General features: G+C 44.9%; 1 protein-coding gene across 1 annotated transcript; it reads left to right on the top strand.

The window, feature by feature from the left end:
* Positions 1–2299: 2299 nt before the first annotated feature.
* Positions 2300–2689, top strand: LOC137345332 (histone H2A-like). Its single transcript, XM_068008828.1, has one exon. It carries the CDS (start codon positions 2300–2302, stop codon positions 2687–2689), a length of 390 nt encoding a protein of 129 aa, XP_067864929.1.
* Positions 2690–19941: the final 17252 nt, after the last annotated feature.

The following is a 19941-nucleotide window of genomic DNA, read 5'->3' as shown; positions in this document are numbered from 1 at the left end:
CATTTCCCTCATCTAGAAGGAGGAGAGCATGTCAGGGGATCGCCGTGATGCGGTAATTGTGATCATCTTTAAAAAACGTTGACACGACCGACTGTGTTAACTATAGAGGGGTATCCCTGCTGTCCACCACAGGGAAGGTCATCACAAGAGTTCTTCTCAACTGCCTCCTCCCCGTGGCTGAAGAGCTCCTACTGGAATCACAATGTGGATTCTGTCCATCAACAGGCACAGTGAACATAATCTTCACAGCAAGACAACTTCAAGAAAATGTAAGGAGAAGCAGCAACCTTTATACATAGCCTTCTCTGACCTGACAAAGGCCTTCGACTCTACCAACCGAGAGGGATTATGGAATGTCCTCCTCAAACATACTGCACTACGACATGCAAGCTGTAATCCTTGCCAACGGATCTATCACTGACCCAATCCGAGTGCAACCTACGTCATGTAAGGCTGTGTCATCGGCACCAATGCTCTTTTCCATCTTTCTTGCTGCAACACTCCACCTCATCTCCTCACACTCAAACACAGTACCTGACAGAGACAGAATGAATCCATACAGCACCAGAGACTGAGTTACCAAATTACATAAAACACTCAAACACAGTAGCCTAGACTAAAAATGAAATTAATTGCACACTCACATGCAATAGCAGAGACAGAACGACACAGAATCAGTCAATAAGTGTCCTCCCAACAACAGCCAGGACATTTCCAGGAAGCTCCACACAGGGAGCGGCTCTTTCAACAGAAACTGGGGCTGGAGAGAGTCTTTGTGAGATATAATTCCTGATTGCAGTATGGGTGTTTGTGATTAGTTGCAAATATTTAATCTGATTGGATGGCGAAAGAGACCAATTGTAGAATTACAATATAAAACCATTGTGACATCACTCCCAATCACGCAATCACAATCTTTACTTTCCCCCATCCCTCATTAGCATAGAGCTGTGAGATTGTCTAGTTAATCCGCACTCGGAAGGGGTTTGGTTTATTTCTGAGTCTGAAATTGAAACTGAAGATGGTTGAGGAGAAGAAGAAAGCAGCTGCTAAGAAGGGCGTCAAGAAAACTGTGAGTAAACCATCAGCAAAGGGCGGTAAGAGGCGGAGAAAGTCGAGGAAGGAGAGTTACTCCATCTACATCTACAAAGTGATGAAGCAGGTTCACCCCGACACCGGCATCTCCTCCAAGGCCATGAGCATCATGAACTCGTTTGTGAACGATATTTTCGAGCGCATCGCGGGTGAGGCTTCCCGCCTGGCCCATTACAACAAGCGCAGCACCATCAGCTCCCGGGAGATCCAGACGGCCGTGCGCCTGCTGCTGCCCGGGGAGCTGGCCAAACACGCCGTGTCGGAAGGGACAAAGGCGGTGACCAAGTACACCAGCTCCAAGTAAAACTGCACAATGGACTGAAAAAAGATCCCAAACACAACGGCTCTTTTAAGAGCCACCCACAATCTCTCTGAAAAAGCTGCAGCTGAACATCTCTATGAAATCATTTTGAGACAATGTGTAACATAATAAATGTCCCACTGCTGTGTTTTTGTCTGCTGTCCCATAAACCGAACGAAAACCCATAATCCGCTCATCCGCCTTTCCTTTTTTGCTTAAAGCTGTTTTTGTTGTTTTGCACAGCCCCTGAATGACCGCATTAACAGCTGCTTTCAGCGGTAAGAGTCAGACCTCAGTCCCTTCACTCTCTTCCTGAAATGTGAACTGATTCATAATTTTATCAACAGCAACTCTCCGCAGTGTAACAGCCCGGAATGGGATTATTACACAGCAGACTAAGGGCTGTTTGAGGACTCGATCCGGCTCCCTCTTTTCAGAGAAGGACACTGGGCTCTGATTGAAGATAAACTGAATGTTTCCCTTCAGGGAAGTGCTGTGAACAGGGATTTAGTACCGCCCGGGACAGTTTGAAAGCGATTGAAGAAAGATCCACAATTTAAACAACATTTTAAACCCGCGTCTGTAATTGGTGACGGAAAGAGTTGAATGGAACAAAATAAAGGGAAGGGGTTTTAATTATTTGACTAAGGATGACATTTATTTTAATCCACTCCTTTCCGACAATGAAATTGGCGGGCTTTTTGAAATTGACAAATTTTCTGCTTCTGATGTTGTGGCGGTAAATCCCGCCCACTTCTGTTTGTCAGTGACCTGATTGGTGAAGAATATAGGCAAATGAGGTGAATTTAGTAGCGACGAATGGGGAGAGTTTTCAGTCTACAAGTAAAGTAAATGCTGCGGAAAATATCCATTCTTTGTGAAAGTATTTGTGAGATTGTGGAAATGTCTGGAAGAGGAAAGACCAGCGGCAAAGCTCGGGCCAAGGCCAAGTCTCGCTCCTCCCGGGCTGGGCTGCAGTTCCCGGTGGGCCGTGTTCACAGGCACCTAAGAAAGGGCAACTATGCTGAGCGTGTGGGTGCCGGAGCCCCGGTCTATCTGGCTGCTGTGCTCGAGTATCTGACCGCTGAAATCCTCGAGCTGGCTGGCAACGCGGCCCGGGACAACAAGAAGACCCGCATCATTCCCAGACACCTGCAGTTGGCCGTGCGCAACGACGAGGAGCTCAACAAGCTGCTGGGAGGAGTGACTATCGCTCAGGGTGGGGTGCTGCCCAATATCCAGGCCGTGCTGCTGCCCAAGAAAACCAGCGCTCAGAGCTCCCAGAAAAAGTAAAGCGGCCAAAATGTCATCTAATAAACCAAAGGCTCTTTTCAGAGCCACCCACAGTCTCTGTGAAAGGGCTGGTTCCTGTCTGATTCCAAAATGTCAGTAACAGGACCGACTGAGAACTATTTCAAATGTTTAAGCATCTGTTTCAGTGATTTCTCACTGTCCCCTCTAACCTGTCTAATTTATTACTTCAACACCAATTTTGAGTTATTTGTCCCGTTACAGATTGCTGAATAGAGTCTTTTACCGCCAGTTACAGATAAGTAGATAAAAAATCACAGATTAAAACTACATAATATATATAACCCATCACAAACTTTTTTTATTCCGCTTTTATCAGCACAAAGTCGTGGCGCGATTTTACGAACAGCTTTAAACTAACGCCAGATTTTCCATCAATTCGCTTCTTTCCGACACTGAAATGGCGGCTTTTTCGAATTCAAACTGTCTGCCAATTTAAGCCAGTGATTTGTTGTATTTCCTAATTCGAAGCTCTGCGATTGGTTAAGACATGTGAATGAGAAGAGGGTGACCAATCAGAAGTGAGCTCGGGATAGCGCGGGCTCAAACTGTGGGAATTCCAGGTCCCTGAATGATTGAGCTGAAACTGATCAGTTTCACAAACCCTGTCAATTTCAGTGCAGGAAACACCGTCTCGGGGGAAATAACAACACAAGTGGGTCTGGTTCCAGTGACCGATTCAACGGCTGCTGCAAAACTCCCGGATTCCCTCATTGCAGCAAATCATTTTGAAATTCTATGAAAACAATGAGTGATTCTGGAGGAGTGATGTGGCTTTTCACTGAGGGCATGTGTCGACTGGGGACTAACTGTGGAGCCTCGGGCACTGTTTACACAGCCCGTTTAGAAAATCAAATCCACTGCACATCCTTGCTGCAACTGAAATGTCAAATTCGGGGATTCCATTTTTTTTCATCCCGAACACAGCAGATTGATTGAACAAAGAATTAAAAGTAAAATACTGCGAATGCTGGAATTCTGAAATATTTCAGATTGATTGAACTGTTCTGAACAGCCTATCCCAGCTCCCGTTTCTCGGTCACTGCTCGCTCTGTGAGGCGGTGGGTGGCTCTTAGAAGAGCCTTTGTTGTGTGTTTGCTGAAAAGGGTCGAATTGTTCAGCCGCCGAATCCGTAGAGAGTGCGGCCCTGCCGTTTCAGAGCTTACACCACATCCATGGCAGTGACCGTCTTGCGCTTGGCGTGCTCAGTGTAGGTGATTACATTGAGTGTGAGACAAATTCCATCCATCTTTTGTACTTTATGAGATTAATTTTGACACTTTCTGGTACATTATGTGACAGTGAGTTTAGTTCCACATCTATCTGTCTGTGGTACTGTGTCTGAGTGTGAGATTATTTGAGTATCAGTCTGTGAAACTAAATGTGATTGTGTGATTCATTCTGTATGTCAATCATGAGTATTGTATGCGTGGCAGCTTCTCTATCTATCTGCTACTGTGGCTGAATGTGGATATCATTCTGTATCTGTCAGTGTCTGGAACTAAATGTGAGTGTGAGATTCATTCTGTATGCACCACTCTTTACAGTCAGAATGTGACTGTGTGATTCATTCTCTATGTGTCAGTCTAAAGTATTTTATATGCCATGGTTTTAATTATGTGTCTGTCATTTTATGTGAGCTTGGGTATCAATGTATATATGTCAATCTCTGGTTCTTTCTGTGAGAGTGAGATTAATTCTCTATCTGCTGGTCTCTGAAATTAATTGATTTTGTGATTCACTCTGTGTCTGTCAGTCTATGATACTGTGAATAAGTGGGGGGTATATATGGTGTCTGTCTGAACTTGGTATTGAACATGAATGTAGGATTCATTGTGTATCTATCAGTATCCAGACTGAATGTGAAATAAGGTTCATTCTGTACATGAAAATCTCTGTTATTCTATGGAAGTGAACTCAAATATGCCTATCAGTCTTTGACACTGTATCTGATTATGGGATTGACTCAATACCTTTCAGACTTTGCTACTATGCATATGTGTGGTTCAAGTTCTGCATGTCAGTCTCTGTTACTCTATGTGAGTGTGGATATCTTTTATGTATCTCAGTCTCTCGCAATGAATGCAAGTGTGGGATTAACTCTCTTTTCAACAGTATCTGGTAATGATTGTGAGCATGTGACTCCTACAGTATCTGTCAGTGTTTTCTATTGTATGTGACTGTGCAATTCTTCCTATGTCTTTCAGTGCCTAGTACAGTGTGTATGGGATTCATTCTGTACCTGTCAGTATCTGGTGCTGAATGAGATTGTGGGATTCATTCTGTTGTCTGTCAATCTCTGCTCGTGTATGTGAGTGATATCTGTTATGCATATATTATTTTCTGGTACTGGAAGTGAATATTGTATTTATTCTTTACCTGTTAGCCTCTGGTACTACGTATGAGTGTGGGTCTCATTCTGTATCAGTCAGTTTCTGGTACAGTCTGCGTGTGCATATCCAGGGCTCATTTTGCATTTGGCAGTCTCTGGTACTGAATGTGTGTTACAATTTATTTTTTATGTGTCTGTCTCTAGGACAGTCCATTACAGTGGGATGAATTTTGTATCTCCCAGCTACTGGTATTGTCTGCAAACGTGATACATTCTGTATCTATGTGACGCTGGTGCTGTATGAGTGTGGAATTCTTCTGTACCTGTACTTAATATGTATCTACGGGATGCTATTGAGAACTATTTGTTGGACACCATAATGTATCACTATTTTCTTGTCTCACTGGTATTTTAAAATATTAACCACTGCACATTTTAACTGTGTGTTTTACTCAGTTGTGGTCTGAGCTTTTTGGACTAGTATTTAGTCTGCAACTGTATGAACACATTTGTGAATGACAACATATATTTCAAACACACACATGGCATGCTCAGTATAATCAGAATCATTCAATTGATACGATATCATTCAGTACAGCTCTTGCAGAGATTATTGGATTGGTATGTAATGTGTAGTGCAGTGTGCATTAATTGACATAATACTGTAACTTTCCTTTTGATACTGTATCAGATGTTTGTACTACATTGTAATCTGTCACTCAGTCTGCAGTCTGGGCTACATTATTAGGATTCATTCTGTACCTTTCCATCAGCTGCTCTACCTCATATTTAATTTGTAGCTTAGGGTGCACTCTTGTGGGATTGATCCGGTGCCTTTCAATCTGATAGTGGGTGTGATTTTGAACTGAGATTGATGGATCTACCTTTCAGCAGTACTGAGTTGGGGTGAATTGGAAACAACTTCTGCCTCTCCTGCTTTGTTTGATTGTCTGCTGGATTGAAAATGTGTCTCTGGAACTTGGGATCAGTGTGAGTCTGACTGCTTCTGCTCTCTGTGACTGTGGAACTCATGGCCTGTCTGTGTTTCTGAGCTCTGGGAGTGATAATGTACCTACTCTGTGTTAGAAGGAGTGGACTGTACATATCCTTGTGCCGGGGAATCATCACAATCCTTCTGGTTCCTTTAAGTATTTGCTGACAGAAGGAAAGAAAAATATCTCTTGTAACTCAAGATCAATTGAGGTAGAAACTAGAAAAGACATGAATGTAATATTTCAATTAATATTCATTATGACCAACCACAAAGGATGATCAGTAATACAAAGAGTGTCAGTGTCTGATTCCACTGCAGCACTCAGCTTCTGCTGATCAGGTTTTCTTTGGTAGTTTTATAACAATTTAGTGACATCCAGGAACAACCCAACATCTGCACTGCTCCATGAATGGGAATACCTGCTGGAGCAGGGATTTTTGCACAAGTCAAGTTTTTAATTCCACCTGGCATTATAATGCAAGAACATAATAACTAGTAGCAGGATTAGGCCATTCCGCCACTCAAGTCTGTTCCACCATTCAATAAGATCATGGCAGATCTGATCATAGTCTCAACTCCACTGTCCTGCGTGTCCCAATAACACTTCACTCCCTTGTAAATCAAAAGTCAGTCTAACTCAGCCTTGAATATATTCAATGACCAGCCTCCACCATCCTCTTGGGTAGAGAATTCCAAAGAACAACAACCCTTTGAGAGAAGAAATTCCTCTTCAATTCCATCGAAAATGGGAGCCCCCTTATGTTGAAACTGTTCCCCCTAGTTCTTGATTCCCTCATGAGGGGAAACATCATCTCAGTAAATACCCTGTCAAGCCCCTTCAGTATCTTATATGTTTCATAAGATCACCTCTCATTCTTCTAAACTCCAATGAGTGTAGCACAACCAGGTCAAACGTTCCTCATAAGACAACATCTTCATCCCTGGAATCAACCTAGTGATGTTTGCCTGAACTACCTCCAATGCAAGTATTGTCCTACTTAAATAAGGAGACCAAAACTGTATACACACTCAAGGTGTGGTCTCACCAACACGCTGTACAGTGGTAGCAAGACTTCCCTACATTTCTACTCCAACCCCATTGCAATAAAGGCCAAAATTCCAATAGCCTTCCTAATTACTTGCTGTACTTCCATGCTAACTTTTTGTGATTCATATAAGAGGACACTCAGATCCCTCTATACCACAGCATTCTGCAGTCTCTCTCTATTTAAATAACATTCTGCTTTTCTCTACATCATACCAAAGTGGATAACCTCACATTTTCCCACATTATACTTAATATGCCAAATTTTTCCCACACACTTAACTTGTCTTTATCTCTTTGCAGACTCATTGTGTCCTCCGCACAACTTGCTTTCACACCTTTCTTTGTATCAACAGCAAATTTAGTTGCAATACACTCGATCCCTTCATCCAAATCATTAATATAGGCTGTAAGTAGTTGAGGCCCCAGCACTGATCCCTGTGGCACTCCACGAGTTCCAGTTTGCAAACCTGAAAGTGACACCTTTATCCTAATTCTCTGTTTCTTGTTAGTAAGCATGTACCAGCGACCTGGGTTCGATTCTGGGTACTACCTGTGCAGAGTTTGCAAGTTCTCCCTTTGTCTGCGTGGGTTTTCACCGGGTGCTCCGGTTTCCTCCCACAGCCAAAGACTTGCAGGTTGATAGGTAAATTGGCCATTATAAATTGCCCCTAGTATGGGTAGGTGGTAGGGGAATTGAGGGAAGTTGGGGATGTGAGAGGGTAATGGGATTAATGTAGGATTAGTATAAATGGGTGGTTGATGGTCAGCACAGACTCGGTGGCTGAAGGGCCTGTTTCAGTACTGTATCTCTAAATAAATAAAATAAATAATATATTACCCGTTAACACCACGAGCTCTTACCTTGTGTAGTAACATTTTGCATGGCACTTTAGCGAATGCCTTTTCAAAATACAAATACACTACATCTACTGGTTCCCCTTCAGTTACCCTGCTTCTTACATCCTCAAAGAATGCTAATAATGTTGGCAAACTTGATTTCCTTTTCATAAATCCATGTTGACTCTGCATGATTGTATTATAATTTTCTAAATGTTCTACAGATTTGAGGGAGGCAAATGTAACCTCACTATTTAAAAAAGGAGAGAGAGAGAAAAAACAGGGAATTACGGACCAGTTAGCCTTACATCAGTAGTGGGGAAAGTGCGAGAGTCGATTATAAAGGATGTGGTAGCAGAGCACCTGGAAAGCATAAACGGGTTTGGACAAAGACAGCATGGGTTAACGAAAGGGAAATCATGCTTAACAAATCTACTGGAGCTTTTTGAGCATGGAACTAGTAGAATAGATAAAGGAGAACCAGGGGATGTGTTGTATCTGGATTTTAAGAAGGCTTTTGATAAGGTCCCACATAAGAGGTTCGTGTGCAAAATTAAAGCAGATGGGATTGGGGGTAATATACTGGCATTGACTGAGAATTGGTTGACAAACAGGAAACAGAGAGTAGGAATAAACGGGCCTTTGCCAGGTGGCAGGCAGTGACGAGTGGCGTACTACAGGGATCAGTGCCTGGGCCCCAGCTATTCACAATATATATTAATGACTTGGGTGAGGGAACATTTCCAGGTTTGCAGACGACACAAAGCTGGGGAGGAAACTGAGTTGTGAGGAGTATGCAAAGAGGCTCCAATGTGATTTGGACAAGTTGGGTGAGTGGGCAAATGCATGGCAGATGCAGTATAACTTGGATTAATGTGAGGTTATTCACTTCAGTTGTAAAAACAGAAAGGTAGATTATTATCTGAATGGTGACAGATTGGGAAAGGGGGAGGTGCAAAGAGACCTGGGTGTCCTTGTACACCAGTCGCTGAAAGCAAATATTCAGGTGCAGCAAGCAGTTAGGAAGGCAAATGGTATGTTGGCCTTCATTGCAAGCGGATTTGAGTACAGGAGCAAGGAAGTCTTACTACAGTTATACAGGGCTTTGGTGAGAGCACATCTGGAGTATAGTGTGCAGTTTTGGTCTCCTTATCTGAGTAAGGATGTTCTTGCCATGGAGGGAGTGCAAAGAAGATTTACCAGGCTGATTCCTGGGATGACAGGATTGACGTATGAGGAGAGATTGGGTTGACTAGGCCTATATTCACTAGGGTTTAGAACAATGAGAGGGAATCTCATAGAAACCTATAAAATTCTAACAGGACTAGGCAGGCTAGATGCAGGGAGGATGTTCCTGATGGCTGGGGAGTCCAGAATCAGGGGTCACAGTCTCAGGATACGGGTATGCCATTTAGAACCGAGATGAGGAGAAATTTCTTCACTCAGAGGGTGATGAACCTTTGGAATTCTCTACAAAGAAAATTACAGAACAGGAACAGGCCCTTCGGCCCTCCAAGCCTGCGCCGATCCAGATCCTCTATCTAAACATGCCGCCTATTTTCTAAGGGTCTGTATCTCTTTGCTTCCTGCCCATTCATGTATCTGTCTAGATACATCTTAAAAGACGCTATCATGCCCGCGTCTACCACCTCCGCTGGAAACGCGTTCCAGGCACCCACCACCCTCTGCGTAAAGAACTTTCCACACATATCCCCCTAAACTTTTCCCCTCTCACTTTGAACTCATGACCCCTAATAATTGAATCCCCCACTCTGGGAAAAAGCTTCTTGCTAACCACCCTGTCTATACCTCTCATGATTTTGTACTGCAGAAGGCAGTGGAGGCCAAGTCATTAAATATATTCAAGAAGGAGATAGATATATTTCTTAATACAAAAGGGATCAAGGGATATGGGGAGAAAGCGGGAAGAGGGTACTGAATTATACGATCAGACTTGATCATTTTTGAATGGCAGAGCAGGGCCGAATGGCCTACTCCTGCTCCAATTTTTCTATGTTTTCTGCGATGACTGACTTAATCATTGGTTCCAGTATTTTCTCAATGGCAGACATTAGGCTAACAGGCCTATCGTTGCCTGCTTTCTCTTTACTGCTTTCTTGAACAGGGACATTACATTTGCAGTTTAATATCCACTGGAACTGTTGCAGGATCTAGGGAATTTAAGAAGATTACAACCAATGCATCCACTATCTATGCAGACACTTCTTTTAAACCTTAGAATGTAGGCCATCAGATCCAGGGGACTTGTCAACCTTTAGTCCCATTAGTTTTCCAAAAACATGTTTTTCTCGCGATGGTGATGTTTTAAGATCCCCCCTCCTTACTCCCCTTGATTTTCTACTATTCTTGGGATGTTTTTTGTGTCTACTTCTGTGAAGACAGATGAAAAATTCTTGTTCAGAGTATCTGCCATTTCCTTGTTTCTCTTGGATCAATCGTTCAACGGAAACCGACAGCTGCTGTTTAAAATGTTTCCTTGACACTACTCACCTGGCGCCAGCAATAGGTGTTGTTTGCATAACTGTCCCCATCCCTACTGTCTGGCTCTGTTCCCTCTATTCACTGCTCAATAACAGCAATGTGTGAAACTGGAGCTAAACCATGAACATGCATGACAGGTTTGAGGAGAGAAAACAACAATGATTTTCAACAGCAGCTTCTTCCTGCTCTGTCTCCGTTACCTTGTCCACAAACAGCCTGAGAAAGGCTTCTCCTTCCGCGCTCACTCCATGTTCCTGCTCCACTCCGCCTCTTACAAACAGCCCCCAACTCCCCCTGAACTTGCTCCGTAGTCAATGCTGATCTCTGAGCCCCTCTGCGGACAGGCTCTCAAAGCAATGTGCTGCTGGAAGGAGACTGCTGTTTACTCACTTACCCCGGGGCTCTAAGTCTCCATTCCCGTCTGTTTCAAACAAACTTCTTCCGCTCACTAATTAAATGACGCAGAAGGACACGGCTGGAGGAGGCGCATCGCGCATGCGCTTCTTTCCCCACTCATTTACAAAAAAAAATAAATTGGAATAAAAGCAAAATACTGCGGATGCTGGAAATCTGAAATAAAAACAAGAAATGCTGGAACCACTCAGCAGGTCTGGCAGTATCTGTGAAAAGTGAAGCAGAGTTAACGTTTCGGGTCAGTGACCCTTCATCGGAACTGACAAAAATAAACTGGAACTTTCCCCAGTTCAGTTTTCTCCGAGTTTGAGCAAAGGAACTGGGGCTGTGGGGAAAGGTCAGAGAACGTTTCAAGCTGGGGGATTCCCCCTTTCTGAAGCTCAGTTTGACATCATTCCCTGCAGTGTGTTTGCTCTTCATTCACCCGTCTTCTCAAAGCAATCCTCCGAGGGAGTCGCTGTGTTTGCTGCGATCGCGCAGGAGTTAATATCTGACAGTAACAGTCCCAGATTAATGTCATCACATTGAAACTGTCCCTCACTGACAGTCATATCGAGCGGTGTGAGCTGAGAGATTACAGAGATCAACAGGGCCAAGAGCGTTAAATTTGGAACATTGTTCACCTCACTCTCTAACTATAACCCAGAGTCTAGGAATAATAATGTGTCTGTTTCTGATACAATATCAGTTAGAGATGAGACTGCACCGTCTGTCTCCCACGGATCTTTCAAGATAAAATGAGGCTTCCAGGTCAGCCTGTAACTGCTGATGGGGATCTCTCTCTCTCTCTCACTTATTCACTTTCAGCTCTGTCTCTAGTGCTCCATAAAAACGTGGGATCCAGTTATTGGGTGTGATATGGACACACGAATAGAAAATGCACTATTGACACTCCCTCTCTAATGCTGTACATATGTTTGGGATACCATTATTTAGGATGATATGTATGCACTTTATTGTGTTACTAATACTGTCTCTGATGATACATAAGAATGTGTAATACAGTGTGATATGGACACACTGTTACGAATGGTCGGACTGATTCTCTCTCTCTCTGTGGTGCTGTATATGAAAAGGGGATAATGTTAGTGAGCATGATAGAATCATAGAATCATAGAAGGTTTAAGGCAGAGAAAGAGACCACTTGGCCCATCATCGTATGCGGCAGCCGAAAAACAGTGAGCGTAAAGGAATGACAGGGGGGCTTCAACCTCGAGAGTCCACCTCCTGTGCTATGTGGGAGCTCCTGGATGCTTCCCGTGTCCTGGAGAACCATTTATCGGTCATCACCTCGTAGCAGATGTAATGTACAACAATACTCCGCTCTCGTTGATTGACGTCTACGCCCCGGTTCAATGCAGCGAGCAGCTGACCGTCTTCCAGCATCTCCCACTGCTGCTGGCGACATCCAGGCCGGTCATCCTAGGCGGTGAATTCAAAGGCATCATCGATGCACCTGGATGATCCGGCAGAGACGACAGCAAACTGGATGCTATGTCCAGATCCTTAATAGAAACAGTAAAAGATGCCAAACTGCACGACGTCTTCAGCAAACCTGCAGACAGAGCGCAGCATAGATACACATGGTCAAGAACGGACGGGTCTGCCCATTCCAGGATTGACTTCCTATTTGTGTCCCGTGTTTTCACGGTCAGATCCACCGACGTCAAGCCGGTGTTCTTCTCCAAGCATTGCCTTTTACTGGCTGACTTTCACTTACAGGATGACCAGCGGGTTGGCAGGGGGACATGGAAGCTCAATGCTACACTGCTAACCCCAGAGAATGTTGAGGAACTCAAAAGGGATTACAAAGGTTGGAGGACCGTGAAACCCCACCTTTGAGTCTCCAGTTCAGTGGTGGGAAGCGATCAAGGAGAACATCAAGAGGTTCTTTATCTTCAAAGGCGTTCAGAGGGCGAGAGAGATAGACAGATGGAAATGTCACGACTCCAGAAAAGTATGCAAAATCTGCTCTGGCTTCAGTCGATGGGGGTCAAGGTCAAGGAGGACCTTCATGAGGTGAAGAGCCAGCAGGCCTCGCTCTTTGCCACGGAGGCCTACAAGATCATCTTCCAGTCCAGAGTCTGCTCCATTGAGCAGGATGAGATGTGCTTGTGTAACTTCTTCTAAAAGGTACACAGAGAGAGCTCTGTTATCAGCAGCCTGCAGGAAGAGGATGGCTCGGTAATGTCTTCGCAGTCCGACATACTAAGGACCAGCAAATCCTTTTATGCTGGGCTGTATGACGCGAAGCCCACAGACAGCAGAGCCTCCCAGTCCTTACTGTCATCTATCACAGAGGTCTTAGATGACAGCAGGAGGGAGAGACTGGACAAACCGCTAATTCTGGATGAGCTGACTAAGGCCGTCAAATCCTTCGAGATAAATAAAACTCCCGGAAGCAACGGCTTACCGGTTGAGTTGCATTTGGTCCTGTGGGACTGGGTCGGCCCGGACCTGCTGGAAGTATACGACAGTATGCTCCTAGCCGGCAGCATGTCAGAATCCATGAGGAAAGGCATCATGACCCTCATCTACAAGGGGAAGGGGGAGAGGGCAGAAATCAGAAATTGGCGGCCCATCTCACTGCTTAATGTAGACTACAAGATACTGTCAAAAGTCATAGCCAGTCGAGTCAAGTCTGCTCTGGAGTTGGTGATCCACCCTGATCAGACCTGTACTTTACCCACTCAGGGACACGATCACCCACATTCGGGACAGGAGGGTGGACACCTGCCTCATCAGCCTGGACCAGGAGAAGGCTTTTGACAGGATATCGCAGACCTACATGATGGACGTACTTTCGAAAATGGGGTTTGGGGAGGGAATCTGCAATTGGATCAAACTGCTCTGCACAAACATCAGTAGCACAGTCTCAATCAATGGGTGGGAATCAGAAAGTTTCCCGATCCAATCTGGAGTCAGACAGGGTTGTCCTCTCTCCCCTGTCTTGTTTATTTGCTGTATTGAACCCTTTGCTGAGTCTATTAGGAAGGATGCGAGCATAAGAGGGGTGACAATCCCAGACAGTGGAGGCACTCAGGTTAAAACCTCCCTGGACATGGATGACGTCGCAGCCTTCTGCTCGAACCCGCTGTCTGTGCGCAGACTGATGAGCATCTGCGACCAGTTCGCACTAGCCTTGGGAGCCAACGTTAACAACGGCAAGAGAGAGGCCATGTTCTTTGGGAACTGGGCTGACCGATCCTTTGTCCCCTTCACCGTCAGGTCAGACTACCTGAAGGTGCTGGGGATATGGTTCTGAAGGGCCGCGGCATGCACCAAAACCTGGAAGGAGTGAGTAGCCAGGGTACAACACAAGCTGAGCATGTGGGAGCAGCAACTCTCTCCATTATGGGTAAGAACCTGGTCCTCAGGTGCGAGGCGCTCACGTTGTTGCTGTAAGTGGCACAGGTCTGGCCCATACCCCATTCCTGCGCTGTGGCGATCACCCGAGTCATTTTCCGCTTCATCTCTGGATCCAAAATGGACCGGGTCCAAAGGGACATGATGTTCAAACCTCTGGATAAGGGTGGACATAAAGTACCCCATATCACCCTCATCCTGATGACTACCTTCGTGTGCGGCTGCATCAAGCTGTGTGCAGATCCCCAATACGCCAACACCAAGTGTCACTACGTGCTGAGATTCTCTCTGTCCCCAGTGTTGTGAAGGAAGGACCTGGTCACATTGCCGTGGAACGCTCCATCTCGTTGGACTCTGCCGTACCACCAATCATTCGTGGAACAGTTTCTGCAGAAAACACCTTTGACCACCAATCCATCAGGCAGTGGTCTGCACGGAATGTCCTCAAGGCCCTACGGGAAAAGGAGATGGTGGATGCTGTCGGATGGTTACCCGAGCAGACTGCCAAATCATTTGGCGGAATGCCTCATCACCAGAACTTTCCAACAAGCACCAAGGTGTAGCTTGGCTGGTGGTGAGAAGAGCCCTCCCCGTCAGATCCTTCCTGCACGCCCGAAGTCTCACCCCCTCCGCACAATGCCCTCGAAGTGTCTGCGGTGGGGATGAAATGGTTGCCCAGCTTCTTCTGGAATGTGTCTTTGCAAAGCAGGTGTGGAAAGAGATGCATTGGTTTTTGTCGAGGTTCATCCCAAGCAGCTCTGTAACACAGGAGTCTGTGCTCTACGGGCTGTTCCAAGGGACACACACCGAGATAACCACAACTGCTGCTGGAGGACTATCAATTCGGTGAAAGACACTCTTTGGTCTGCCCAAAACTTGGTGGTCTTCCAGCGCAAAGAGTTGTCCACCACAGAATGTTGCAGACTGGCACACTCGAAGGTCCAGGACTACGTGTTGAGGGACGCACTAAAGCTTGGGGCAGCCACAGCAAAGGCTCAATGGGGAAAGACCACCATGTAAGCTCCCCCCACCAAGCTGAACTGAGGGGCTGGATCCATGGAAAACCCCCACAAACTGTAGCGGGAAAATTTTCGTTTGCCATAAAATGTATATGGCATGAAAAATGAAATGGAAGGGTTGTGAGGCAACTCACTCCTGCATTGAAGGAAACTGACCTCCTTTGCACTGTTTGTATTTTTTGACTTGGTGCTGTTTGGAACTGTTTTGTAATGTATTTTTTACAGATCTTTATGAATAAAGTATATTTTGGAAATAAAAAAATCATTTGTGCAAGTAAGTGTTGTCAATTGCGGCTGCTTGAGCTCTGGGTTTGGAACTTGAGCAGCAGCTGGAGACACTGCTGTGCATTCATGAGGAGAGTTACATGGAAAGCATGTTCATGATCAGAGAGAGATTGGAGATACAGCACTGAAACAGGCCCTTCGGCCCACCGAGTCTGTGCCGAACATCAACCACCCATTTATACTAATCCTACACTAATCCCATATTCCTACCAAACATCCCCACCTGTCCCTACATTCCCTACCACCTACCTATACTAGTGACAATTTATAATGGCCAATTTACCTATCAACCTGCAAGTCTTTTGGCTTGTGGGAGGAAACCGGAGCACCCGGAGAAAACCCACGCAGACACAGGGAGAACTTGCAAACTCCACACAGGCAGTACCCGGAATCGAACCAGGGTCCCTGGAACTGTTAGGCTGCGGTGCTAACCACTGCGCCACTGTGCCGCCCACAGTGGTCACCCCACAGCTTAAGAGTACGCAGGGAGAGAGGGAATGGGTGACCACAAGGCAGTCAAAAAGAAGCAGGCATGAAGTGCAGGACACCCCGAGTGCATCTCACTCTCCAACAGGTATTCAGTTCTGAATACGGAGGACAGTGATGCTTCATCAGGGGAGTGCAGCCAGATCCAAATCCATGGCACCATGGGTGACTCAGCTGCAAAGGTGGGTACAGGGAAGATTGGAAAAGCCATAGTGATAGATGATTCAATAGTGAAGGGAACAATCAGCTATTTCTGTGGCCACAGACGTGAATCCAGGAATGGTGTGTTGCCTCCCTGGTGCCAGGGTCAAGGATGTCATTGAGCAGTTACAGAGCATCCTGAAGGGGGAGGGTGAACAGCCAGCATTTGTGGTCCACATCGGAACCAACAACATCGGTAGAAATAAGGATGTTGTCCTGCAGTCAGAATTTATGAAGCTAGGTAAGAAATTAGCAAGCAGGGCATCAAAATTAGTAATCTCCGGATTATTCCCAGTGCCACGTGCAAGTGTGTACAGGAATAAAAGGATAAGACAGATGAACGTGTGTCTGGAAAGATGGTGCAGGAGGGAGGGCTTTAGATTCTTGGGACAGGTCACACGGATTGCAGTTGAACAGAGCCTGGACAGACTTCCTTGCGGGACATTTTGCTAGTGCTGTTGGCGAGGGTTTAAACTCATTTAGCAGGGGGATGGGAACCGGAAGGCATGGAAGGCAGAAAATTAATGGATGAGTCTGGAAGAAAGAGGAAACAAAGGTTAGAAAATTTAAAAAGAGTTTGGCAGTGCTCAAGCATATCTTTTTCAATGCAAGGAGCATAGAAAATAAAGCAGATGAGCTGAGGGCACAAATAGACATGTGGCAGTATGATATCACAGCTATTACAGAAACATGGCTTAAGGAGGGACAGGAATAGCAGCTCAACATTCCTGGTTACAGGGTTTTCAGATGTGATAGGGAGGGGGATAAGAAAGGAGGGGGGGTGGCAGTTTTGCTCAAAGTAACTATTACAGCTGTGAAGACGGATGATATGTTGGAAGGTTTATCAAATGAGGCCGTATAGATTGAGCTGAGGAACAAAAAAGGGGCAATCACACTGCTGAGAGTGTGCTATAGACCCCCAAACAGGAGATAGAAGAGCAGATATGTAGGCAAATCTCTGAGAAGTGCAAGAACAATAGAGCAGTAATAGTAGGGGATTTTAACCACCCCAACATGAACTGGGATACTTTTAGTGTGAAAGAAATTGAGGGAGCAGAATTCTTAAGGTGCATTCAGGAGAACTTTTTTAGCCAATATGTAGCAAGTCCAACAAGAGAGGGTGCAGTTTTAGATGTAGTTTTAGGAAATGAAGATAGGCAGGTGGAAGGAGTGGCAGTGGGAGAGCATTTTGGTGGTAGTGATCATAATTCAGTCAGTTTTAACATAATTATGTAAAGGACAAGGAAAGAACAGGTGTTAAAGTTCTCAGTTGGGGCAAGGCCAACTTTACTAAGCTGAGGAGTGAGTTAGCAAAAGTGGGCTGGAAACAGCTACTTGAAGGTAAATCAATGTCAGAGCAGTGGGAAGCACTCAAAGGGGAGATTCCAGGGGTTCAGAGTCAATATGTTCCCACAAAGAAAAAGGGTGGGAAGGCCAAATCTAGAGCCCCATGGATCTTATAAGGTAGTATTATAAGGCAGTAACGGAAAGCTTATGCCCGACTCAGAGAACTCAATACCACTGAAAGCCGAGAGGTGTATCGAATGTGGAGGGGGGAAATCAACATTGAAATTAGGAAAGCTAAGAGAGGGCATGAAAGAATATTGGCAATCAAAATCAAGGTTCGCACAAAGATGTTTTATCAATACATTAACAGAAAAAGGATAACTATGGAAAGAGTAGGGCCCATAAAAGATCATGAAGGTAACCTATGTGAAGGGGCAGAAGATGTTGGCACTGTTCTTAATAAATACATATTCGTGACAGGACATACAAATAGCATATTTGTAAGTTGATAAATCACTAGGGATGGATGCAATGTACCCCACGCTGTTAAAAGAAGCAAGAGAGGAAACAGCGGAAGGTTTGACCATCGTTTTCCAGACCTCACTGGATACAGGTGTGATGCTGGAGGATTGGAAGACTGCGAACATTGTACCTCTGTTTAAAAAGGGAGTGAGGGATAGACCGAATAATTACAGGACAGTCAGTCTAACCTCAGTAGTGGGCAAATTATTGGAATCTATTCTGAGTGACAGGATAAAATGTCACTTAGAAAGGCACAGATTAATCAAGGATAGTCAGCATGGATTTGTTAAGGGAAGATCTTGTCTGCCCAACTTGATTGAAATTTTGAAGAATTAACAAGGAAAATAGATGAGGGTAGTGCAGTTGATGTAGTCTACATGGATGTAAATGTAGGGGGCATGATCAAGAAGTTTGCAGATGACACAAAGATTGGCTGTTTGATAAATAGCAAGGAGGATAGCTGCAAGCTGCAGGAAGATCTTCATGGTCTGGTCAGATGCACAGAAAAATGACAAATGGAATTCAATCCAGAGAAGTGTGAGGTGATGCATTTGGGGAGGTCAAACAAGGCAAAGGAATACACGATTAACAGGAAAATGCTGAGAGGTGCAGAGAAAGTGAGGTACCTTGGAGTAAATGTCCACAGATCCCTGAAGGTCGCAGGACAGGTCGATAAGGTGGTAAGAAGACAATATGGAATCCTTTCCTTTATTAGCTGAGGTATAGAATATAAGAGCAGGGATGTTATGCTGGAACTGTATAAATCATTAGTCAGGCCACAACTTGAGTACTGTGTGCAGTTCTGATCACTTCATTACAGAAAGGATGTAATTGCACTGGAGAGGGTACAGAGGAGATTTACGAGGATGTTGCCGGGACTGGAAAAATGCAGCTTTGAGGAAAGATTGGATAGGCTGGGGCTATTCTCCTTGGCACAGAGAAGACTGAGGGGAGATCTGACTGGCATGTAGAAAATTTGTGGAGTCTGGATAGAATTGAAGTGAAGGGCCTGTTTACCTTAGCAAAGAGATCAGTGACGAGGGGAATAGATTCAAAGTGATTGGCAGAAAGATCACAGGGGAGATGAGGAAAAGACTTTTTAGCCAGAGGGTGGTGGGGGTCTGGTGGAATTGATACTGTATTTTAGTTTCGTATTGCATCACTTTTTAGAATGGTATGTAATGTTTATATCAATCTACACTGATGGAATTGATTCTGTCTCTTTCAATTTCACAGTGTGGGCGAGGTCTGAACTGGTATCTAATTTGTGTCTCAGCTTACAATATCTTTCAGCACCTTTGAAACATTCACTGCAATGAATGTTGTACTTGTATGTAACTTGTATCTCAGGGTACACTATGGGGATGTTTAAACATCATTTATAATGAATGGGTGTGAGCTTTGGGTATGATATTTAATTTAAATCTCAGGGTACATCACTAGGTTAGATTCTGTGCCATTCAATCAGTAGCGTGTGCCAATTCTATCTGATATTTAATTGCTAGCTCAGTCTGCATTAAATTTGACAGGCAGAGAGATCTGGGCGTACAGGTCCACATGTCACTGAAAGTGGCAACGCAGGTGGATAAGGTAGTCAAGAACATATGGCATGCTTTCCTTCATCGGTCGGGGCATAGAGTATAAAAATAGGCAAGTCATGCTGCAGCTGTACAGAACTTTAGTTAGGCCACACTAAGAATATTGCATGCAATTCTGGTCGCGACACAACCAGAAGGACGTGGAGGCTTTGGAGAGGGTACAGAAGAGGTTTACCAGGATGTTGCCTGGTCTGGAGGGCATTAGCTATGAGGAGAGGTTGGATAAATTCGGATTGTTTTCACTGGAACGACGGAGGTGGAGGGGCGACATGATAGAGGTTGACAAAGATATGAGCGGCATGGACAGAGTGGATAGTCAGAATCTTTCTCCCTGGGTGGAAGA

This window comes from Heterodontus francisci, chromosome 28, assembly GCF_036365525.1.
Source record: "Heterodontus francisci isolate sHetFra1 chromosome 28, sHetFra1.hap1, whole genome shotgun sequence".
Lineage (NCBI taxonomy): Eukaryota > Metazoa > Chordata > Chondrichthyes > Heterodontiformes > Heterodontidae > Heterodontus > Heterodontus francisci.
Note: the sequence above shows the minus strand (reverse complement) of the source record. Positions and strands in the feature narration are given on the sequence as shown.

Coding starts and splice junctions, on each gene's coding strand:
- LOC137345332 (XM_068008828.1), top strand. CDS start 2,300: ATGTCTGGAAGAGGAAAGACCAGCGGCAAAGCTCGGGCCAAGGCCAAG.